At 40.7% G+C, this 26,391-nt stretch overlaps 1 protein-coding gene and 1 long non-coding RNA gene across 2 annotated transcripts; one reads left to right on the top strand and one right to left on the bottom strand.

Moving 5' to 3' along the window:
* Positions 1 to 441: 441 nt before the first annotated feature.
* On the top strand, positions 442 to 26,378 carry LOC147132196 (hippocalcin-like protein 1). Its single transcript, XM_086015351.1, has 5 exons — positions 442 to 892; positions 18,820 to 19,001; positions 20,986 to 21,267; positions 22,185 to 22,290; positions 22,796 to 26,378. Exons 2-5 carry the CDS (start codon positions 18,906 to 18,908, stop codon positions 22,891 to 22,893), a joined length of 582 nt encoding a protein of 193 aa, XP_085871477.1. The 5' UTR covers positions 442 to 892; positions 18,820 to 18,905; the 3' UTR covers positions 22,894 to 26,378.
* Positions 1,984 to 8,179, bottom strand: LOC147132197 (uncharacterized). Its single transcript, XR_015082237.1, has 3 exons — positions 8,138 to 8,179; positions 4,854 to 4,938; positions 1,984 to 2,046 (listed from the first exon to the last, which is right to left on the bottom strand). It is a non-coding gene; the product is annotated as an uncharacterized LOC147132197 (long non-coding RNA).
* Positions 26,379 to 26,391: the final 13 nt, after the last annotated feature.

Below are 26,391 nucleotides of genomic sequence, written 5' to 3'. Positions count from 1 at the left end.
CTATGGAGTTCATCTCGTGTTCTTTTTTTAAAACAGCCGCAACTGTCTGAGTTAAGAGAATTTTCGCTTGATTGGGAAAAACCTTTGTTTGAAAAAAAAAAACAAAAAAAACCCCATTGAACCTATATTTCAGATTGTCTGATCATTTCTGGCAGTAAAACTATCAACAAATGAGTATTTCCTGGTCACATTTTGTGCAAATCCTATCTTATTATCTTATCTATATTGTGATCAAAATGAATAATTCCCATGTCATGCATGTAGCTCCTGAGCTGTGCGTACAGAAACATGACAATATGCGCCTTAATTGTTCCTTTGTGGTGACGTACACTTTTTTAGAGAGAGAGAGAGAGAATGAGGGAGAGGGAGAGAGATGGAGAAAGTGGGCGGGTCTGTGCGCCACGTCTGTGCCAATCCGTGCAGGGCTATCTAATTAAAGCCCTACCAAGTAATCGCGGACGGGGCACCCCCACTCCTCCACACACACACACACACACACACTTTAAATCCTCTCCTTCGGCGCACACCATTGAAAAGACACGGCGTCCTTCTTCCGTATGCAGACTCCTGTGGAGGAGATCACGCTCAACATGCTGCGCGGGGCTCGGCTCGTGTAAGACCGGCGGGGTTCAGTGGGGGCATCCATCCATTCATTCATCCATCCGAGGCATCGAGACACGGGACGACCGCGGATGCGCGCGCTGAGCAGCTGCTGAAGTCGCGTGTGAAAGCGGGTCGCGATCGAATCAGCATCCGCTCGCTTTTTAATCCCCGGAGCACCGCGAGGAAGGCACCCAGCATCCTTGCATCCTTCCCCGGCTGTCCTTGTACTCCGGCAAGGCTAATCAGAGCGCCGAGGACGTCCTTCACTCCATAAAACACCTTACGTCCGGTAAGAGAGTGCTATGCATGCCTTCAGATTTTCTCCGGAGGAGGGTTGTTATTGTCCGCTGTGACTTATTTCTGCAGCCAATTGGAGCTGAAACATTTGCACGCACGCATGTGTAAGACATTAAAAGGGTCCTTTAAAAGAGACCTTTTGTTTGTTCAGCCAATAAAAAAGCCTTCATTTTTTTTTATGAATGATCTTATAGGTGAATGCACCTAGACACCACAAAGAGCATCACTTTATTATTTGTGACTTTTGATGGTGCAGCAGTACCATCCATGTGCAAAGCATGCCGGTATTACTGTAATTTATTTTAAATTTATATTTTTTTTACGTCTATTCCTTGGCGGAGTTAATTCACAATATGTCACATTGGGTTCCATTAGAGTTAAGTCACGCCCTGAAAGTCAGTTTTATCGGAGCATCCACAAAGCTCTCCTTCTTTCTCTCTCTCTCTCTCTCTCTGTCTCTCTCTCTCTCTCTCTCTCGCCTCCCGCTTGCCGATTGGCAGTGCTGGCAACCACATCCATGAATTAAGTCAACAGAGGCCGCGGGACTGCCAGTGTGAGGATGCTAATTATCACCTGTCACTTAGATGCTCTCGATGCCAGCTCGACTGGGGATAACGAGGTTGAGCCAACACGAGCGGAAAACTGAGGAAGCAAATGTCCTTAGAGGTTCAGTGTTTCCTTAAAAAATGTCCAAACTTTTAATCAGATAGCCAGCGGATACAGAGGGAGTTGACAGAAAATTGACCTTTACTCTCATTAATTGGTTAAAACATTGCGTTCGTTATATAAGATTGTCGGCAATGGATTTGTTGAAACATTTTCCACCTTTTGTTTTTCTGACAGAAATGAGTTTATTAGAATAAAGTAACCAACAACTGTCAAATGCAAGGTGCCACTATAAAATTTTCGAGTCAACCCTTAAGGGAATTTGATGGTAACAGGTTTTAGTGTGCATCGTTCAACAGTGCCTACCTGAGGGAAGGAGCTGGAAGAGGTGGTGACCGGGATGTTGAGGGTCCAAGAGAACTTTGCTTGCCCTTTGTCTTGGCTCCTACGATGTGCAAGTCCTCAAGAGAGGGTAGTGGGGTACCCATGATTTTTTTCTGTCCACTGCAATCGGACTTTGTGATGGGAGCAAACCCGACTCTGAGGAACACAGGACTGATTTAATGACTGCCGTATGAAACAAATATTCTTGGTTATTTGTAAGGACCAGATAAATTACAATCTGTCTGTCGAAGCAATTTTGTGGGATGTCTTCTGTAAAAGAAGTTACAACAAGTGTGGGAGGTGTGGTCTAATGTGGTCAGGCAGCTAATGGAGACACATGTTAAAAATGTGGTGTTGAGGAATTCCAGGGGCTGTTTAGCGATGTACTCGTTATGTACAAAAGTCAGAAATTGTTGTTGGACGGCTTTGATATGTTGAATTTGTCAAGTGACTGAAAATGAAGGCAGCATTTTGCATTTGATCGACAGTTATGGGGTCACCACAGCCATTAGAGTCTGGCTGGGACTGGATCGGACCTCTAGTTAATGGGAGACTCCGAGAGAGATGCTTGGTAGGCGGCCAAGCAAAAATGACAATTATGTTGGCTCACGAATATAAAAATCAATAGCGAAGTCGCAAGGTTTCCCTTACCGGGATACACTTCCAAAATGGACACTTGCTAATAATTCAACCGTATATTGGCTGATATGGTTAAAAGGGATGGCTCAGTTTCAGAAAACAGGTGAACCATGATTGGTCGTTATCTGAGCCCTGAGGGTCTGTGATGTGATTTTCAGTTGACAGAAGTGACAAAATGGCCGTCCCCTCAGATGGCTTAAAAACGGGTGGATTGGGCTGCTTAACTCCTATTCCACAAACGCAATACTAACCAGAATGCATTGTTTCAACTAGTGGCCCTGCATAGACCATATTCTTGAAAAAAAAAAAAACATTTAGGGATTGACTTCCGCTTTAACTTTAACTCTAACTGGAACTCATGCGCCGAGAACATGTGCTCAGCGGCATGCTTGGAAAGTCTGAATTACTCTGCGGATATGGTTTGGGGCAGAGGCAGCGTTTAGCTTGCATGTGCTAATCTAGTTGTTACATAAGACGGTAAGTGTGTACTGGAGCGCTCCTCAGTCTGTTTTACGCACACACACACACACGCCCGCACACAAACAACTATCATTGCATATACTCTCCTTTTATATTTTTGCTTATGAATGGCATAGTTTCAGGTTAAACCCTGCAGCCAAGGTGAATTGAAGTGAGACTCTATAGGCGTACGGACTTGGGATTCTCTTTCATGACTAATTTTTTTCACACGAACAGACAACATGTTGCTCACGTCGACCTTGATGCTGCTGGGAACTCCCAGCAGCATCAGTGCTCCCCCCCACCCACATGCCAGCATGTATGCAGAGAATACACAACCGGCAAAGTCACTTTGAATTAAGGTTTGTCTCTGTAAGGAAGGTCAGTGTTGGTTTATGAGCATACAAACAGCAGGAGAAAGACTTGGTTTAGGTTTCAGGGGCTTGACTTCCATCAACCCCCGCGCCCACCCCCGCAGCAGTGGCCTGCTCCTTGTAAGTCCAACAGCATGATGGATGTGGAAGGCCAATGGAATTATTTCAGAGGACAACGCTAACCACTTTGTGGGAGAGAAGAGTCGCGAAACCATCAAGAGCCAAACCAAAAAGGTCCAAATGCTTCTGTGGTCCGCTGCTTCAACCGACCCAAAAAATCTGTCACGGCCTTCTGCTGCCTTTATTCTCTATCGGAGAGCTTGGCTCACGAACACCAGTTCATGAGCAATTCAGTATTCGAACAAACATTAGAAATGTTACTGAATACTGCGAGCGATAATGTTGTTTGGAAGCCTAATTGTATTGTTGAAAAAAAGAAGGACATTATAGCTAATCTTGTGAATGGTGTTCTTGTTTGTGACGCCGTATAGTTTTGTATCTTACATTGTTTAGTATAAAGATTGGCAAAATTTTCACACTAGTTACCACCTAAAAAAAAAAAACTTTTCTCTTTAAGTACCACCATCATGACCATGAATGCAAAAAACACACACTCCTTCAAAATAGCCTGTAGATGAGCCGTGCACACATCACTGGTGAAGATCAGTATAACTTCCGGATACACTGCGCAAGTTTGTTTCACATTCGCCATGTTCCCCAAATTTTTATTTTGTGACATGCCGCAGGATCACGCATTGGATCAATAAAGTTTAGAAAACATTGAGCTAAGATACTGATATACAGACATCTGCATGCACAACACTTGCGTTATTCGATTCGATTTGACCGGAAGCGGATAAACAGCTCTCGGAAAGTACTCAGTGTTTAAACTTTGGAGAAAATTGCAGAAAATTTGGCTTATTTGCCAATGGCTGACTGCGGGAGTAGATTTGTAGAACCGTTAATATCGTTATATCGACATATCAGCTATGACGTATGTTGATGTGGGGTTAACAAGCCACAAAGCTGGTGACATCACCACAGCGTCATCAGTAAATGGAGCTACTTTTACCCACAATTCTTCACGCTGAGGAGGCAATGCCAGGGGTTGGAACAAACAAAAGCGATTGGCTCAGGGGAGGTTTGTCACAAGCTGGAATGTTTCATCATGAAACTAGTGAGAATCAGAGAGGATTTAAAAGAGTAATTCCTCCCCCATGTGACTGTTTTCATCTGCAGAGAGGAAGGGGAGGGGGGAGTAGGGTGTGGCCAGTGTGGATTGACACAAGGGGTCTGCGTTTTGCCCCCATGCATGCTTTTGCATCCTTATAATCTCTTCTGAGCCGACTTTGGGAAGGGGCCGGGACGTCTCGATCAAGTCTGCGATAAGGCTGAGGAAGCAAATGCTCTGCTGGATGTGCGAGGCTAAACTGAAGACTTTGCATGCGTGTGCAGCTATTAAAGCCTAGTCATTGATATCCTACTACTCACCTTTAGTCCACATCTTTCCCTTTAGTTCACATCCTTTGCTAGGCAGGCAGTGATCTGCTGCAGTTGGATCCAACAGTGAATGGACCTAGAGCACATAGAAAGGGTTATGTGGATCTTGTATGGGGTACTTCAGGGTTCCAATATAAAACATCTTGCGTTTTTAAATTATGTTTATGTTTTCAACACCACAGGTTTTTTTTAAAATCCTATTTCTGGAATATTTGGTTGTGATTTTCAATTAGTACTTTAAATATCAGCACGGTGGCTTATTGATTAGCATGTCTGCAGCTACAACAGCCTAGTGAATTATTTGCTAGCACTCTACATAAGTCCACATTCTTGGGTAGACTCAGTCAGTGGTGGCTATGCAGGTCATCTTGCAGGGATACCACAGGGTTCCTACATAGGACATCTACAGTTTGAAATTCTCTTTATGATTTCCTACACTACAACTTGTTATACTTCTTTTTTAGTGTTTGTGTTTTTTAATCTTAATTTTCTTAAATTTTACATCAATTAAGATCTTAATTTGCAATTTATTTCCTAAATTTGTTTGAAATTATGTTTTTTTTTCTTAGATTCACCGTCATCACAAATTTGAGATGAGTTGGATTGTACACATCGTCAAAGTCAGGCAGAAAACTTTCACCCCCAAATTTTGTCAATTTTCCTATTTTTGACAAATTATTTTGGTCAATCCCCACATGGGTTAGTTATTTTTTAAATGTATTAACTAATCTAAAGCTTTGAAAATGGCTTGCTCTCTTTGACAATGCAAGGTTAATGGATCAACATAATTTGTTTCTTTTTTCCTAAAAAGTGATGGTTTTGGAGGAATTCTCCCAATGCCAGCAAATTGAGTATTAACAATATTAACAACAACACAGATACTTTTCTATCTTAGTATCGCTGTAGCACCAGCATTGGACTTCTACAAATGGAATTCTGTTGCACGGCAGGTCTAAAATGAAAAGAACAAATTAATTTAGCAATGATATTGACAAACTTTATTTGCTTTTGAAAATCCCTTTAAATTATGTGGTGGGCCAAATTGTATTTGACACTCATGTTGTGGATAAATAGCTGAAATTTCATTTGTGGCATTCGACAATCAACAGCGTTGATTACCAACAGTGTTAATTGTAACACTGTTGATTGTCTATTAAATAGAGTCCAATTACTCACAAAAACTCATTTGCCACTTGTATGAGTTTGTAAGAAAATACAGTTCTGCCTATGTTTGGATCAGAATTCTGAGTCACGCACAGGCCTTCTTTCTATTCCAACCATATCAGGCCTGACTCTTTGATTACAATGATAATACTTCAGGGCTATCTAGCCGCTTAAACTCGAGGGAATCCAATCAAAAAGACGCTGGTCCAGATTAATAGGTGAATACTCTACGTACCCTCGCCAGAATACCAAATCAAGAACAAGAAGATGGATCATAACACGAGCACGTGTGAGTAATAAATACGCCGAAAGCATCCGCGATGACAACATACAAAATATGAAAGGGGTTCTAAAAGAACTAACAGTCATTTGGATGTTGAGCTCCTGCAGCCATTAGGGGCTGGAAGGGCAGCCATTTACTGCAAAAAGATCGACATGCGGTGCCGCTTGTGAAGTCAAGGGACAGAAAGAAAAGGCGTGTGTGTGCGTTTGTGCATGTGCACGCATGCGTTCCTTGGCATAAAAGGGCCGACTCAACTAAAATGGCACACACTCTTCTATTTAGATCCTATCTGAAAGTGGCCTTCTTCTCCTTTCCATAACACGTCCGACTATTGCTCTTCCATCGATCCATTGTGTGCCCCACGAGGGGTCTCTTTTGCTCTCCCCCTATGCATGGTCGCAGTTCCTGCTCTCTCCACTTTGCCTTTCATCTTCTCCCATGTCCTTTTTTGTCCTCTCCATTTGAAAAGGCTCCCAGCATAAATAAAATAGTAGTTTAACATCATCCCTTTACGCCAACAGTAAAGCCATTTAGAGAAATTGTTGTTGTTCCAATCAGTTAAGGCTATTTCCAGAAGCGAAGATACGAATACATGGTATTGTGAGTCTAAGTTAAATATGTATGTTCAAATCATTTTTATTTATAATGTTAGCGGCTTTATAGTACAGTGCAAACGGACTTGGAATGGGGATCTATGTAGTGTTTGAGGACCTGGATGTCAGTTAGCAGTATGAAAGAGTATTAAAAATACAGTAAAGGGGGGAAAAGGCATGTTTCACAAATATGATAAAATCTTATGGAAAATGAAAAATAAATATGTGAAAAGGTCTTATGTTACACTGAAGAAAAGTCTTAATATTATAAAGTTGGAATTTTATCTGTTACATTATAAAAAAAACTTGATAAATTGAAAAAAGAAAAATAATAACAAGTGCATTTATAGTAAAAGATTGTATTACTTGCACTTACTCATATTCAAAATAAAAATAATTACAAGGGAAAAAATCTTTTTATGTACACAAAAGGAGGCTGACAGTAGAAAACGTTTCAGGTGAAAAATGTCAAGATAGTCGTGACAGTTTCCTATTTTTTTTGCCACTGTGCAGCCTCTCATGGAGCTCTCAGGGTTATAGCAGGCCAATCAAAATGGGGGAAAAAAACAATTCGATGTGGCGTCGGCCATCTTGGATGCATTTACAAGCTTGTGTAATGACTGCAGACTCAATTGTGCTGGTGATGGAGAAATCGCACTGCAACCTTTTCTTCTCCTGATGGGTCTGCGAGCAAGAGGCATTCTTCGGTTGAGGCTCGGGTGATAAATGAGCTACTCGTCTGTAATTTTGGATACCGCTCTTGAGTTGGATCTCAACGCAACAGGAAAAAAAATCAAAGTATTTTTCCTCTCTTGTGATTGTGCGATGTCTCTAAAAGATTATCCTGATTGATTATCCTGTGGTGTGGGATGGGTTAAGACGCAATCAGATCAGCAAATGGTCGGGACCGGCTTTCGGAAATATTAACCGTTTTTAATATTTACATTTGCAAAGCAGATTGGAGATTGTCAATGAAGGTGGAGTTGGTCGTGTACACCACACACACGATAAGAATAGCAACAATACACATCTTGTGGACTACGTCACATAAAAAAGAATATATATATATATACATAGATATATCAATTAAGAATAATTCTGTGTACACTGTTGATAACACTGTAGTCTCAAAATGCCATCCTGTTTTTACACGATGCAATTCTCACACTCTGGGATCAGCAGTTTGGCTGTCGCTTGTAAACACAAGAGCGTATGCGCGCGTTGGTGCCACTAACCAGGATGTGAGTGATCAGAGGGCTGCAAGCTGTTCCTTCCCAAGGTGTCTCCATGTTGTCGCTTGTGTATGTAGAAGGGGAAGAGGTGGCATGGCGGGAAGCACTGAGGGTACCTGCCACGAGAGAGGGCAATCAAGGAGATGGAAATTAGATTAGAGGAGGGGGTTGAATTTCTGCTGTTATGGTATTCATAACCTTCAAACAACTGCTACTTAATGCACAGAGAGCAGCAACAGATACAGAGTATTAAACACTACTCATAGGCATATATTCTCTGTACTCTGTAGAAACGACTTATTGAGTTTAGTTGAGGGCCTTCTCTGTCTTTTGTTCTTGCTGTTAATTAAGCGAGAAGGGCTCAGGGCTGCCTAGCATGTTGTAGCAAAAAGTGGTACTCCAGTGAAGGCACACAGCTCTAAATCTGAACTGGCCTGTACTGTAAATCCCATTTCAATTAATCGCATAAAAATCTGCGATGTATCGGGTGACAACGTGCTGCATATTTTGCGTGTAGCTAATGTTGTGGCCGGTACGCGTTTTGTCTCACTTTCAGAAGCATTATGGTGAGGACAGAAAAAAAATAAAAATAGTTGCTAAGCAGCCAAGACATGACACTCGAACTTCACAGGCAAGCCTTCAGGTGTTGAAGGAGGCAGCGTAAGCGAGGCAGCGCGAGTGAGGCAGCGTGAGCGAACCAGCAAGCGAGCGCAAAATCTGATGCGAGCAAGGCGCGGAGTTCCCCTGATCTTTCTCTGCCTCCGTCTCAAACACGAGCAAGAATCCCCCACAATGCACCGCGGCGGGCCTCTTCAGCTTCCCACATAATCTCCCGTGAAGGGTGTATGCTTTTCCCGACTGCCTCTTGCTGCCTTCCAGAAGCAGCACGCTGCAGTCGCACACAATCTGTTTCGTGAGGCTGGTTGGTTTCTAAATTGTTTTAATTTCAAAACTGTACCATAAGAAATGATGAATTAAATTTCTTTCCTCATCTATTAATAAATCGGAGCAAGCAGAGCCGAGATTAAAATCAAGAACCTCTCAACCCCAAGCCTTTGTTTGATTTTCTCACCATTAAACATCATTTCCGTTCTCTCTGCTTCTTTTCCAGCCCCCAACCTCTTTTAATTCTCACAGATCTTACTCTATAATGACCCTCTCCAGGGTCTGAAAACGTGACTGTTGCCAAGCCAATTAAAAACAAAAATGTCTTTTTTTTTGCCAACATGAGTCTTCGGGTTATGAAATATTAATACTGTATGAAAATATATATATATTAAAATAAAAAAAAAATAAAAATAAAATAAAAAATAATATAAAAAAGTTAGGGCAAAATGCATGAATATTTAAAAGAAGTTATTATCTAAGGAGTCCGTGGGATTATGTAAACAGTAGCGCCACAAGAAAGCCGCCTTGGTTTAAGCAGCAAAATGTACTGCTATTTATTTTACTGTTGTTCTGGAGCATAATGTAAGGCAATTCATGAAATCCAATATTATCTGGTTATTTTGAGATTTGACATTTGGTGGTTTTAAAGGCATAAAAATATTTTTTTAATTCCCTAACAGGTGTCCCAAAACAGCAACATAGATGTGTGGAATAGTCATAAAAAATAAGCGGCAGCGTAGCATATAATGATTAAAAAAAATAAAAAAAATTTAAATAACCGAAGATCCAAACAACAAATTAGCATTGAAACAGGTCCAAACTGTGGTAAAGCGTTAATGACTGACAAGTCGCCAGTTTGAAAGTTTGAAATGAATCGATTATTAATATATATATATATATATACATTTCCAAACATCTTGCTTTTACTTTGGTAAACATGTCCAATTGCCTTTTTGCGTAAGGGCAGAAAGGAAGGTGCTCCACCAGTTTAAGGCCAGATAAGGCCCCAGGCCTTGAGTTTAAGACCAACAGTATACAGTATGTTAGTCAGTGCAGTGAGTGGGCATACATGTCGTGGGCTAGCCGATCTCTTTAAACTTCTGCGCTAATTTGTCAGCAGCACAGGGGTGAGAGATTGATTGCCTTCTCCAGTGTCCAGAGCCAGGTTGGCATCCTGCCTCCCGTGGTTGTTTAGTAACCGGGACAAAGGCCATTGGGCTGAGCTTCGTGTCGCTGGCTGCTTCCAGTGCATTTTGGCAGAAAGATCTAGAACAGCGCTACCAAGGGGGGATGATCGCAACGTGGCGGCGAGTGGGGGCCCAAAAGCATTTAGCAGAGATCAAGCGACGTTACACAAAAAAACACGACAGTGACATTTAAGAAGGCTTCAAAAGAAGACGGATGGAACGGGGAGCAGAGGGAAGCTAAACAGGAGGAAAAAGGGAAGATGTTGAAGTGTTGTGTGTCAGTGCATCGATTGCAGCTACGGATGGAAATAAATCTCCCTTCTTTGTCGCCTCTGCAGCAGTAGGAGGAGGCTGCGTGGAGGCCATATTGGACTGGAGGTCACTATTACATGCATACAATACTATGTAGCATAGACGTTAGCACGTGTTCCTCACGGTTTTAAGGTTCCGACTGAAGTCCTAATAATAGTGGTTCACAAAGAGCAGAGGGACTATATACTGTAAGTATTGTTGGATGCTATGTTTGTATGTGTTGCTGCTCAGTGTGTGTTAAAGGAACATTTGTTGAAGGTGCAGTAACTGTAACATGTTGTTGAGCAGGCTGTAAACATGAGGAGGATTAAATGGAACAGTCCTGAAATGATGCAGGTGCTACTTGGAGGTAAGGAGTTATTTTGTGATGATTGGGAGTTTCAGATCTGATCGAATAGCCATGACATGCGGTGTCCCTCAAGGGTCAATCCTTGGTCCCCTTTTGTTCAGTCTGTTTATGTTAACCTTGAATCAAATGCTTCAGAACTCCAATGTTGGCGAGTTGTGTCATTGTTTAAATCAAATTAACAACCGGATGAACCAAAATTTCCTTCAAACCTAAACCAAAGCAAACATGAGGTAATTGTCTTAAAAGGTTTTGGTTTCAAATGTGCGTAAATGTTGTCTATGTACTTTCTTTTAGTAATTTTAAAAGGCTACTTTTGTTCTCTTTGCTCTGCGAATGTCTTCAGTTGTCCTGTTTGTTAATGCTTTTTATGTTGTACTTCTGGTTGTGTGAAGCACATTGAGCTGCTTGGGTATTAAATGTATATGTAAATAAAGTTACCCTGCCTTGTATAACATCTATCCTAATTTTTGTTAGCCTATGTTGTTTCACATTAGATGCTAGAATTAAGATAACAGACTTTCCTAACACAAAATTACATCGTTTCAACATTTTGGCATTAAGTGGACAATTTTTTATTGTTTGATTTAAGTATTTGTTTTACAGTAATTTTCAACTAGAAGTGACAAACTTAAAGCAAGCACACATTGTACTGTATCTTATTTGGAGAACTGTGCAACCAAATCTTCTTTTCATTTCATCAAAGTGATGTCATATGCATCCCTTTTCTTCAGAACAGGCGCTAAGGAATACTTTAAGAAGTGTTATGAATTCAATTGTGTTGTATTACAATGCAGTAAAACACCACACTTGAATTCATCCCAGAGTCTGGATACTTGTGTTGGTAAATGCTGCTGTTTTGGATATACCAACAGAATTCAAAATGGGTTGAGCAGCTAACTGTCATAAAGTCCGTGTGTGAACAATAGGGCCTGTAAAGTGACAAAATTACCCATGTGCTAGTTTATGTGTAGCAGGTAACTCAGGTATTTGCAGGCTCATCATTGGCAAGATCTGTTCTAATAATCTCCTCATAATCTGCAACGCATCAACGGGATTACGCGGCAAAATCCTCCATGTAGTTGCTGACGGACTCCTGCATAAGGTGTGCAAAGTTTTCATTTCGTAAATTTGGCTCTTGTTTAAGTGAAGCAACACTGTGTCTGTTTGTCCGTCCATCAATCCATCCTTCTATTCATCAGTCTACCTCTCTCTACCATCCTCTTTCATTCTATTTGTCCGTGCTTCCCTCTATCCATGCAATTGTCGCTGCCTCCATCTGTCCATCTATCATCCCTCTTTCTTTTATCTCTCCATCCATCCATGCAGCTACTTTCCATCTATCCACCCACTTATCTATTAATCAACCATCTGTCTTTCTCTCCGTTCCTCCCTTCCTCCATTATCTGTCAATGCATCGAGCCATCCATCCATCTACAGTCAACCCGCAATCTGTCTCTTCCTCCCTCTTTCTATCAATCCTGTTTCATCATTCTGTTTATTCATCTACCATCTGGGTCCCACCCTCCCTAAATCCATCCATCCATCCATCTATCTCTCTCTTTCTCCAAGGAGGCATTGTGCAATGATTCAGTGGCTGACCAACTTTCAGAAGTGTCATGTTCGAAAGTGAACGCGGCTGAAGGTCTAACTATACTGAAATGAGTGCAGTCAGCAGAGACGTTGTCACAGCAGTCAAGTTGATTGAGAAATGTTTCAGAGACTCGTTTTTGTTGTGTGAAGCCACATGCTGCCGCTCAATAATGCTCCAGGCAGGTAATAGACTTTGGTACTTGTAGGCAGAGCGTTGAAAATGAGGTCAACCTTCTCCCAGATGGAGGTCTGAGTTCACAAAGAGAGGACACTTGTGTCCTGGTTTTCTTCCGAATGAGGTGTATGTTTTGTTCCAACCCGGAAGCCTTTCTTATGGTTCTCATCGAATTGCATTCAGTTAGGATTTGGCTTCTCGTTAACCTTTTTTTTTAACATGGTTAATTTTTTTAAATAGGTTTTTACAGTACCATACTTACTGTCATATCCTCGTGTATTTCATGCTGGGAGAACAGTCGAACACAAACACAATGAGCCCACACACAGCAGATGCTGCTGGCCGCAGCTCAAGCCCAGACACTGACACGTAGACTGCCTATGTCACATTCGACCCCCGCCAGGCCCCACCACTTTAAAATACATATCTGCTTGTGTGTTAAAATATGTTTATATTGTGTTCAAAAAGTGTCATTTGAAAAAACATTTTTGCATGGTTTCGTTGCATGGATGATTTTCACCTTTGAGGGGTGGATCGTGATAAACGGGGGTTCACTGTATATGATATTCACCTTATTCGAGCGCTTATATGCTATATTGCTTTCGCCGGAGTGAGTCATATTCAACACATTTCCGTGACTAATCTGCTTCCTGCCTACTTTTGAAGCCTTCTAATCATTTTTCCTTTAGCACTTCAATGTGGCACCATTACATTCACCTTCTTTTTCTGCTCCCACGTTCACATATAAAGAAAGCAGCCTAGTGTTGAGACCTTTTCGGTGGCATAAGGTGTGTGAGTACGCATATACGTAATTAAGCCCTCCCTCTTTGATGGAGTTATTATCAGGACGTGGAAGGAGAGATGAGAGTGCTCCACACTTAGGACCAGTCCTCATTCTTATTTTTAACCACTCCATTAACGTCCCTTTTTCCTTCCATAACGCTAAACGCGTGTTCTGATCTCATCCGTCCGCCTTTTTAGGTCACAGTGGACATGAATTACGGACATTAAGGCCTTTAGGCAATATTATCACAATCACAAAGGAGAATTGAGGGCTGGAAGCATATCAGACTCCAGCTACAAAATGCTTTTATGTTGTTTTTACACACGATAGCAATGACAGCGTCAAGATTAGCAATGTTAGTTTATAATTGTTTGCTGAAGTAATATAATCTCTACAGCTAACCATTGTTTTTCTCTTTAAAATATGATTGATTATTCAAATATTAAGTGGAAATACAGCAATTGTGTATAACAAGGAAGAACATTAAAGGTGTGTTTTCCTTTCATTCAATATTTACTGAGTAGTGTGATCATTAGTGTAATTTTCTGTGCGCGTGAGTGTGTGTGTGTGCGTGCCAGGCGTGTACGGTAATCTTCACGGAGCTGTGAATAATTTCCCAACAGTTTTGCAGCCAACTCGTAATATATCTGAAACTGTATTATGTAAAAGCTTATTTCATTTTGAATTTTAATGGTCAGTAACAAGTTACATTTATGGTGCTACTTTTACTTCGGTAACTTTTTGGAAAGCGTAGTATATTTCGAAAGAAGTAATGCTCCTTTTACTTCATTACATTGAGCTAAATTCTGTTTGCTACTCGTATTTACATCATCAGGTCTTTATTATTGCTTGTATTTTTGTCACATGACTATCTTTCACAAACCTATTTGATCAATCAAACGGAGCCAGGCAGCCAGTCACATAACCGAATACAGATCGGCTCCAGATTACCTGCAACCCAAGTCAGGATAAGCGGTTTCGAAAATTGATGCCCACAAGAACTCCAATGCAGTGCAATTTTCTAATTCAAGACAATTTCTTGTGGCAGATTTTTTTTCCCAATATTTTGTTTATTTGTTTTCGTTAAAGTGATATTGTTGGGCAATATTTGAAGTTGGACATAATAATCTGTTTATGTGATGATGTGATTACATATTAAAAACAGTTGGGTTAAATAAACCCAATTATGGGTCCGTTTGCTACATCAGTCAATTTCACCCATTTATTTTTCTTTTTCGTACAAAACAATCCCCCAGAAAGTTGGGTCAAATCGACCCAAGCATATATAATTGGATTCTTTTTGACCCAACTATGATTTTCAGGCATAACATTCCCTGAGGGAAACTGCAAATATGACGTGGCTTGTAGTGAAGTCATCTTTAAGGGAGGTTGCAGTAGATTTTGAGGGTTGTTGGAGTAAAGGCTCAAGTATTGACATCATTTCTCAGATGGCCGCCATTACACGGCACAATGCGGACCAAGGGGTTGTGCGGCGCGTATAATCACAGTCGTCAGCAGCCGGACAACGCCGGGCTATCACCTCTCTTCCGGCGTGACGCAGGCGACGCGACAGGCGGATGAAAAATAGTGCGGGAGAAATGATGTGAAATTGCAAGTCGGGAAGTGGTGGAGGGACAAAAATACAAATGAAAGGTGTTGTCGTCTCAGGTGGCCCTGGTAGGGAACGCGCGGGATCAATGGTGCCCGTCGGTGTTGCTTTTCACGTGGCACCAGCTCAGTCTGCATGGGAGAGGCCTCTTATCTCTTATTACAAACCACGGATATTTTCTCCTCTTATGAGCACTAAAAAGCCCCTTCAGATTACGCTTATCTTTTGTGCTTTTCCTCATCAAGTTCACATTCATCTCGCTAGCCCGGTTCCTCCACTCTCCCTCTCAATTTGCTCACCGCCGTCACGACTCGGTCTATTGGAGCTGACGTCTGGGCCATCACACAGGACTGCGCGGTATAATAAAACTCCTACCTCCAGTCGATATGCTTTAATATCTGCTATTTCTCACCGCTGCCCACAGAAATCATTTCGACTTCATGTGAGAGGACACGACTCAACTTGCTTGGAGTTCTCTCAGTCGGAGGAATAAATAAGTAATATTGACATTTGAAATTACTTTAAGTGTGCACTAATGCACTTTGAGATTGAGTTTTATGAGGAAATATAACTCAGTGGAACCTGCAATGTTTTATACCGCATACCAGTGATGGGGTATTTAAATGACAGAAGGGTCCATTTTTATAATGTCAAACAGGCTAATAATACATTTTGAAAAGATATGTAGTTCATAATTCGATATGGACAATTATTATAAAGAATATTCTTGACCTGGATTAAAATTAAATTGCTACATACTATGTGTGGATGGACAGACCAGAATCTAAGGACAAGCATCGCCATTAATGGATTCCCCATGACATCATTACACTGCATGTTTTCCACCTTCCCTCACCGCGCAACAAATCAAGTCACACGTGCGAATGTCGAACGCTCAAGCAGATGTTCGAGTCTTTGCATGTGTGTGTCCAGTGTGTGTCAATTTGCGACGAGGCCTCGGCTACAACTACCGACAAGTAAGCAAGCACTTGGACTGGAGAGTCAGATTAGAGCTTTGCGACTCAGAGATGAACGATTAAGAGGCAATACGGAGGATTGGAAGTGGGCTCTGGGATTAGCGTGACCGAGGATGGCGAGGAAAGAAACGCGATGAGATAGCGGGAGTGACAGCATACGGCGAGCTTTTCATAAGTCAAAAAGGAAAATAAAGTACAAAAAGTGAGTGGTGTGGAGATGTCAGCGGGTGTAGTTAGTGGAGAGTTATGGCCGAGAGCCGTCTGTCACGCTCTGTCACTTTTTGTGTGATTTGGCATTTGAAGGCTTTTTGTCACAGTCAAACGCCTCCTTGAGCCACCATGCGGCAGTCTGAAGGGCCGAGCTGCTAAACTGTGTGACCACTTTCTAAAAATTGCCAAAGATTTTTCCTTCTATTTATAAATCCTTGAGACGAAGCCCGTATATATACATACAAGTACATTTTTTAAAACCCACTAACAGTGGTGTTACCAGCATGACAGGTGTGGCTGGGCATTAGTCTTACCTGGGGGGGCAAAAAAGTGCTACAATGCTCAAGTAGGCCGAAATCCAGCGTAGGGCTACTGCACCTTAAAACATGTTTTGTTTTCTCCTTAATTGAGATAACTGTTGTTGTGATTTGGGCTAAACAAATAAAAGTTCATTTGATTTGGATTTTGTATATCCCATTCATCTTTTCGGTTTCCCACTTTTCCCCGAGTGGGACCGTAAAAAGATACGATTTTCCGCATGTCAATCAAGCAATATCGAAAGCCGAGCAATTACCAACAAATGCGAGAGAGGATCACAAAGCCTCATTCTATGTTCATGTAATGCAACAATTAAAGGGCCGGTATTGAACAGTGTGTTGTTGTAGCCATAACTAAATGTATAATGCATACTCCTTCCTTCTACAGGTGAAATCGATCTGCTTTTTACATTCATCATTCATGATTATGTTGCGCATGATGAAGTAGCGGTTGTTGCTATTTACTTTTGACGCAAGGCAATTAAGTGGAAAGTTAGCTTTGAGCGTTTTGTGTTTTAACTGGAAACTTTTAATGAGGACGCAGGAAGTCTTTGTTGTTACAATTAAGGCACGCAGACGTCTGGTCCTCTTCCAACCCCTTTAGAGTGCAGTGTATAAATGTTACTTAGAAATACTATGATGTTGGTTCAGGGTAGTCCCAAAGATAGTCCCAAGGATAATTATATTTTTAAACCGGTAAATCATACAGCGTATAGGAGCAGTTAAGATATAGGGTGGGGGGACATGGGGCCTATAAATCATAAGCGATGCCTGGTGCACTCCCCTAGGTGCTTTGATAAATGCCTACAAGCATCAATGTCAAGTCTCTACGCCAACGCCTCGCACAGTGAGTGACTTAATATGCGCACTACATCATTTTATTAGCCATCTGAAGAGGCGTTCAAGGTGTGTGGGTTAAGGCCTGCATCAACCGGCACGCTTAATACGCTTAAGTGCGTTCATGCACGACTATCATTAGGCATAAATGGAAGTGCGGCTGTTGTATGCATATATGAACATTTGTGTAGTATTTAAAAAAATGTTTTGATACTGTGGATTTAGAGGACCTTTATAGGTTCAAATTAAGTGTGATTTTTTTTTAGCCAAATGATGTTTATTTTTAGAGAATCAACATTTTACACCCTTCAGTGCATTCATGTACAAATGCACATAACATAAAGAGCAGCTTTCATACTGCACTGGGAACTCGGTACATCTTCCCATTCGAATTCACTTGAGAAACTGTTTAAATTTCTTGTTGAGTGCTGCTGTTTTGGTTAGCAACAAGGTTCTTTCTGGGCTTTTTCTCCAGGTTCGTCTCACATTCCAAAAAGTTGCATATTGATAATTGAATTATCCATGATTGGCTGGCATCGAGTCCAGGGTGTACCTTGCTTTTTTTCACCCAAAAGTTAGCTGGGATACACTCCAGCTCACTTGCGACCTTTATCAGGACAAGCACTATCGAAAATAATTGGGGCACACATCAAAGGGACAGCAGCTATTTGAGGAAATTCGGCACTTGAGAAATGCCTGTGGATGAATGAGAATTATATGATGTGTAATATTACCAGCCCTGTGAGTGGATTTTTAAGGTGTGGGGGGGGGGGGGGGGGATTTGGTTTTTCGAGTTTAGTTTTGTTACATCCGTGGAAATGTGTGCTTTGTAGGTCAGGAAGATTAGGAACGCACGCACATCACAGCACACAGCTGACTTGACACACAAACACAGCTGGCCACTGTCAATGTGATCAGTAGTTTGTGTGTGCGTATGTGACGTCAACAAGCCTCTGGATTATTTATTTAATGTTTTGCAAATGTGATGCTGCCGTTTACTGTGTTTTATAACACTTATGTCGACCGGATTAGGTTTAGTTTGGTGCCTACGTGGAATCTGGTTTTAGTACAAAAAAAAGTCTTTGTCAGAGTCACGTTGACGTTTGTGAACCTCTGATGATTTATTACATAAGAGTGAGTATGGAAAGCCCTGCAAGTGATCGACCTGAAAAGATTTTAAAACTGCCTGTAGATTCCAAGATGGCACTAAAACACTACTTTGCAGGTTCCCCCAATATATATATATTGGATCACGTCTTTGCTCGCCACCGCTGCTGACAAAGGGAGAAAGCAGTAGTGTGTAATGGCGGCTCATTATTTGGCAAGCATGAGCTCAGTTTTAATAGCAGTTTATGAAATCTTGCCACTAAAGTGCTAACTAATTAATAACACAGAACTCATAAAATGAGCTGTTGCTGACCCATTGTGCACTCTTGTGTGTGATTGACAGGTGCGAAAAGTGACCCGGCGGTGCTGTAGTCACTGTCAAAAGTCAAAAGAAAAAAGGCCCCGCACCTCCTTGCCCGAGCCGCCGCCATGGGCAAACAAAACAGCAAGCTGCGGCCAGAGATGCTGCAGGATCTGAGGGAGAACACGGAGTTCTCTGACCACGAGCTGCAGGAGTGGTACAAGGTAACTCCTCACACACAGCTTGAGCTTGGACGGTAACATAAATAAATTATGCCACTTACATAATAGTAGGATGAGCCCCATTTGGTTAAATCCATGCAGGGGACTGAATGCAGAATAGCGCTAGAGTGGAAAATCAGAGTTCAGAACAATCCTAATTTGAATTAGCAAACCGAACTGCTTGTATTTTGTCATTAAGTACCATGCATCATTCAATGGAAAATGGGGGGAAATGTGGATGTGCACCTATGTCCATATCCTCACCAAATTTGAATAGCTCCTTTCTGTTCCACCAAACTATGAGCTGGGTTGAAGTCTTAGAGTTCCACTCAGTCCTGTAGATGGCGCACCATCATCTGGATGTAACTTCACCACTTTGCCCCAATGCAAGCGGACTCAAACAGCATAAAAATGAATGTACCATTATTCTGATCGTCTATAAAATGCGCTGAGAGAGTCAGACATGTTTTTTTGCATAATCTCATCAATGAACAAATAAGACAAAATGTAACCATACGTGCTATTATATTTGGCAGCGATAGCAAAGATATCTGAATAACGGTCCTGTTATGCTGTTGGTCAAATCAGCATATTTTAAAATTAAACTATTTTTATTGCATGTTTGATTTTTTTTCTTTAGTTTATATTCACCCATTGGTGTCTAATGAGGAAGATTTTTGCACAATTGTACTGAATGACTAATTAAAACAGCATTAGACATTTACCTACACCAATGTCAAATAATCCCAATTTGGAGGAGCACCAAAGTGTAAAAAGTGAAATTTGCGGCCTTTTTCTCCATATAACTGATGTGTATAAACTATACAGACTTGGATTGGAGAGGGTGCGAAGTTGACCTGGTGGTTTTCCACCCTCTAAAATAATCCTATTTCCAACAATTCGCTGCTTTCAAAATCTGAATCAGAGTCTCCTTAGCGGAGATACTAAGTGACCTGACAGCGGGCCGAGCGCCATCCCCTCCCAACGTGTTAATCCACTGGCCAGACTGGATTAAGAAGTGATGGCATGCTGACCTGACCGCATGACTTCTACGTGCATATGTGATGGTTTCATATATGCCTTCTGCGTGGATTTGATCTGCGTACATTAGAGGATGTGCTCACAGCTGGGCGAGGAACAGCTGTCTCTGATAAAGCCGCCACCTCGCTTACCTTTGACCTCAACTCCACTGACATCAGGTCACCTCCCGCAGATGATGCTCGCTCATGGCTAACAAGCGGCTTTAAATAGACTAAAACTGCACTACATGGTCTTGTGAGTATTGGGAGACGCTTCTTGATTGCTGAATTAGTCAATCAAGTGTTGGGCTGGACCTGATCTTATCTTAATTCTTTATCTTAACAAGACCTTTTGGACTGTTTTATGCTTTCAGCGCGGTGGGAAAAGCTTGGGGAAGGTCATTTTCTGTGACTTAAAGGCATGCTTGGAGGAGTGGTCCAACATCAGTGACCTAACAAATGTTATTCTAGGATGAATGGACACGGAATTCCCACAGACACATTTCCAGCGTCTTGTAGAAAGTCTTCCCCGAAGAGTGGAAACTGTTACAGTCTAGTCTAGTCTATAGAATAGATTTTAAAAAATGCGCTACTGGTCTATAAATTAGTGAATAAAATATATTCTGATTGAATATAATAGAGCTCTGAGGTCTGCAGACTCTGAAATAGTGGAGCCCAGGTTTCAAAGCAAACATGGTGAAACGGCATTTAGCTGTTATGCTGTATGCAGATGGAGTAAATTGCCAAGAGAAGTGAAGTTAGCCTTAAATTTAAATGCTTAGAAACACAGATTAAAAACTGTGTTTTTTTTTCCTCCAATTACTATGATTAAGGTCTTTAAAGCATTTTAAAATTGCATCTTTTAGTAATTTCAGAAAGGTACTTTTTATTTCTTATTTATTCCAATGATTGTTGTTCCAGTAATTTTAATAAGCTACTTTTGCTCTCTTTCCTTTCCTCCTCCAAAGGGTTTCCTAAAGGACTGTCCCAGCGGAACTCTGAATGTGGAGGAGTTCAAGAAGATCTACGCCAACTTCTTCCCGTACGGTGACGCGTCCAAGTTTGCTGAGCACGTCTTCCGAACGTTCGACACCAACGGCGACGGCACAATAGACTTCCGGGAGTTCATCATCGCCCTGAGCGTGACGTCGAGGGGCAAACTGGAGCAGAAGCTCAAGTGGGCCTTCAGCATGTACGACCTGGACGGCAACGGTTACATCAGTCGCGAGGAGATGCTGGAGATTGTACAGGTGACACACTTTGACTTAAACGTACTAATACACTGTACATACTACACATCATGTGCTTTTTATGGACTAGCTGCAACTATGAACACACACATACATATATATATATATATATATATATATATATACATACACACATATATACACATATATATCTATATGTCATAGAGCGTAGCGTTCGATCGACAATCAAGCAGCAAAAAAAATACAAATAACTCACGCCACCACTCCCAAATGATTTGATCCCGTTGTCTTACGCCTGGGGTGTCCAAATCCGGTCCTCAGCTCATCAGCAAGCTCTACAGAAGCCTGATAATGATCCTGATCATTTGAATAAGGTGTGTTGGAGGAGGGAAACATCTCAATCATGCAGGATGGTGTCCCTGCAGGACCAAATTTGGACACCCTTGCCTTACAAATTCTTCCAGGAACCATGAAGTAGCTTACTAACAATCGTATGGAGGAATGAATACAAATTGCTTTTGTTGAAATTGCTTTTGTTGACTACTACGAATTAGTCTTTTTTAAGAGGCATAAATGAGCTAAGTAATCCAATGTAGTCTGTCTTGCTTTTGGAGCTGAGACTCTTCTAGGGTCTAATTTGCACCAACGTCCTTCCCCTCTCGAGGTGTCCCACTGATCTACTGTCTTGTTTTACGCCCTGCACTCCCGCAGGAGCCATCTTAATGGCTCTGTAAGCTAATTGTAGATGTGTGCCGCGGGCTACCTCACTGAGGTTAATTTAATGCCACCAGAGGGAGTGCTGCAGTCATATGAGTGGACCCAAAGATGCATCAGATCAATAACCTACACCCTGATGACACCCATTATCAATGTCTTGTACATGGACTTCTATTAGTCTTTTTCTATCAGTTGCCACTTAAACCCTCATCTCTCCCTCCACTGTGTGCCCCTCTCAGGCCATTTACAAGATGGTGTCCTCTGTAATGAAGATGCCAGAGGACGAGTCCACGCCCGAGAAGAGGACGGATAAGATCTTCAGACAGATGGACCTCAATAATGACGGTGAGGTGTTTAACATACAGTATGTGTGACCCGCTAAATGTGACGGTTAAAATTTTCAATTTTGAGATTTCTCCAAAAATACCTTCCATAAGGTCTCTATTGTCATTTCCCAGCAGCCTAAAAGTTAAAAATGTAGTCAAAGTGTTTTGAGCTCGAGCTGTTAACTACGTAAAAAAGATGTGAATACAGGGCCTCATTTGCATATACTGTAAATATTGTACTGCAGAGTTGGGCGTTTTACAAAAAATTGAGTGTCCGTTATTCGTCATCCGTCTGCAGCGTGGGTACCCTTCCACCATCCGTCATTTGTTTTTTTGGGGGGGTTTGGGGGAATAGTACCCGCCTGTAGGCCGGTCCGCCTCTGATTTTAAAATGGTCTTCCATCAGCCCTTCCGTCGTGCAGGAAAGTGTACTCTGTATTTAATATAAAAGATGCTGTTGGGAAAAAAACCTTCACAATGCTGCATTTAAAGCCAACGTCCTCATTGTCCATGCACTCCTGCAGGAAAGTTGTCCCTGGAGGAGTTCATCAAAGGTGCCAAAAGCGACCCCTCCATCGTCCGGCTACTCCAGTGTGACCCCAGCTCAGCCTCCCAGTTCTGAACAGCTCCCGCGACCCAAGACCCCCCACCCGCCCCTCATTGGAAGCCCGCTTGGCGCCCCCTCCCTTCCTTTCCCCTCTCTGTTGCTATGACAACAGTCATTGAGGATAAATGCATGATGGTTCTCTCATATCATCTTTTTTTTTTAAATGTTTGTGTAGGCAAAGGGGGGGAATATAAGAAGGAACGTATCACTGTCATCTTACTGTTTATTTTTGTATATGTTGGCTAATATCAAAGGACAAATACTTATCGATGAGAGTGGCTCATGTTCCTAAGCGGCTCTCTTGCTCTGGAACTTGAGCAGTGTCTCGTCCAGCGCACATGTATATCATGTATATATCTATATATATCATGTCAAATGTGTATCATAAAATGCAGCTCATTTTCAAAGGCAGTCCAGTATTATGTAGCGTAGCCTCATGGTGTAAGTTGTATGGGCTGGTGGGGTGACGTTGGTTTGAATTTATTTGAGTCTAATTTATTGAATTTGAAGTACATTTCGGACGTTATGAGTATATAATTATCATCATTATATATAATAACAATATTATATATATATATATATATATATATATATATATATATATATATATATATATACATATATATAATACTATATTTCCTCAAATAGCGGTCGGGGCATTAATTTACTTCGCTGCACGTCTATTGGGGGAGCCCTTTATATAAACACATCTTTTCGAATCATATTAACATTTCTGGTATGTTACAATTTATGTCATTTTTTTTAAACTATTATGGCAAAAAATTAAATAAGGACAACATTGTGGAGTACACAAAACAACTGAACTTCAAAAAATAGTACTCCTGTAACATGCACAGCTTCAACATTTAATTCAGTCATTCTTTCACATACCACTAGAGGGAGCCCACATACGATACTTAAAGAATGGCAATTTACATTTTAGCAACTCTAATACTGTGCGTGGAATTCATAAGCCTCCACACTTGAATTCATTTGAGAGACTGCTTATATATGTCCTGCTGTTTTGTTTAGCAACACGGTTTAAACATTGACATCTAAAAGAGCTGGGGCCACTGTTTGATGAACTATGATAATATTACTTCGAAGAACCAACATGCCTGTTGCGGTCATTGTCATCGGTTTTCCGTTTTTATTTGTTTGTTTTGTACATAATGCTTTCATGACATTTTATTTGTACATCATTTTACTGTTGTTATGTTAAATATGACCATATTGTTGTTTATAGTGAACAGAGAGAGAAATGGCAAAACGCAACAATAAGGCTGGTTGGAGTGAAATACCCATCATGCATTTGATATTTAAAAAAAAAAAAAACACACAGTAGCACACTTTTTGTGTTTGCAAAGTATCAAGTCTGATTGTGTGTATGCATGTTGATATGTATGGAATGCTTGAGGTTAATTTTAACAGTATTATTAATATTATAAGAAGACAGTTGTAACCCATCAGCACTGCATGACCCTGTAAAGAAAACGACTCCCCAAAAATGTTATGCACGGCGGTATCTTTTTTGCAACTCGGCACTGTACCCCGCAGGAAAAAAAAAAAAAAACTTGTCTTGTTTTGACTCACTAAGGGCTCGTTCATCACTCAGAATGCTTTAACCACCTCCTGGATTAGTCTGTTTAGCGGACACTTAGTGGAAGGGATATGTTTTACCAGATTAGTTCAGTATTTTATGGAGTATTACAAAGTAGCGGCTGTGTTTACAGGCAGGATCTACAGACTTGTTTTTCTATGATTGGTAGAAATGGAGCCGTTTGATTTGCAATTGTTGAGTTGTGCGTTACAAACCTTAAAATCGTAAGTGCCCTGTGAATATACAGGCACTCGGCACTACAAGTTTAGCGCGTGAGGCAGCAAAATGCTAGGTTTAGGTACCGGAAAGACCATAACTCTTTGAAGTAGTATTAAGGAAACACTGGAAAAAAAAAACAAGTTGTAATTTTATGAGAAAAAAAATCTATCTTTCTCAAAATTATAATCTAAATTGAAACATTATCGGAATACAAGTCAATTCAGCAAAGTAAATTGTCAGAAAATATTTGTAAATTTACTAAAAAGTGAAACTTGATGAGAAAAATCATGTACTTGTGTATGAATGTTTTCTTTCAGTTTTATTTTCAATAAACATTTTTCTTGTAATATTACAACTTTTCTCCTGTAAATTATGACTTTATTCCTGGCACTTTCTCACTAAATTACATCTCGTAGCTAAATTCGGTGATGTGAATTCCGTTGTACCACGTAATACATAATACTCTGAATGTATTCCAACAACTGACTTTTTTCTCGTAACATTCCGACTTCACATTCTCATAACTTTAGAAATTATTTATTCGCACATCATTACGACTTTATTTTTGGAATTTTATGACTTTTAAGACTATTTTCAAAATGTGGTTTTATTCTTTTAACTTTCAGAAGTCATCATTGAAACTACCATTCCGACGTTTGTTCACCCAACGTATTTTTTCTTAATAGTATGAATGTATTCTTATAAAATGATGACTTTTAGTCTTGTAACTTGATGACTATATTCTCGGAACAATATGACAATTTTTTGCCCCATTACGACTTCATTCTTGTTACTTTTTTTTCTGTTTCACACCGTTTTATTTATGCAACTAAAGCAGAAAATGACTTACAGTCCACTAAACATTCCGACCTTTTTCTTGTCAAATTTAAAACAATGTTCATCTAATGTAGCATTTTTCTTTTATATATTCTTATGAAATTAAGACGTCAGCCTTGGAGTTTGACGTTTTCTCAGTGTTGCCTTAATACTCCCTTCCTCTATTAAATTGCACACTGATGTTTTTTCTCCGTTGTTTTCTTTGCCTTCTGTAGAGCGAATACAATCAAAACAGTTCCGAAAATAGTTTTTCACTTGAGTGTTTCGTGCGCTTTCATTCTATCAAGAAAACAGTGTCTGCTATGACTAATTTTACAATTTATAAGCATGAAAGCCCACAATATAACTTCATTCATAATGGTTTAAACATATCCATCATTTCTCATGTCAGCAGATTGTGTGTGATTTATTATTATTTTTTTTTTTTTATACTGCCTAAGTCAAATTCTTGACTTCTTCCACCTGTGTTTGTGGCATGGCCAAGCAGTGCTAGTTCAGTTTTGCATTGTATTTCAGTTTCCTATTCAGCTCGTTTTTTTGCTTTTGGGACTCTGTAGCGTCACTGCCTCTTGCTGGTAGGATAAGGAACAACACTGTTTTCTATTGTCACTGCCTCACATGAACTTGCTATCTTGTGTTGGATGAATTCTTTCTTCCTTTTGATGGAACCATTGCACTGCAAACGCACCCTTCCTAACTTTTCTGTTGCATGAAAAAAATAAATCATGTGAGGATTTGTTCTATTGGACCTGAATTACCAATATAGATATACTTGTTTCAAAACTGCACGTGTGGACTCTTCTGTCAATTATGGTTCTAAATAAAATTAGGATATAAACGATTACATCGTGCTTGGT

The sequence above is a fragment of the Filicampus tigris genome, chromosome 18, assembly GCF_054856515.1.
Source record: "Filicampus tigris isolate MCC_2025a chromosome 18, RoL_Ftig_1.0, whole genome shotgun sequence".
Taxonomy (NCBI): Eukaryota; Metazoa; Chordata; class Actinopteri; order Syngnathiformes; family Syngnathidae; genus Filicampus; species Filicampus tigris.
This window is presented reverse-complemented; position numbering and strand designations above follow the sequence as displayed.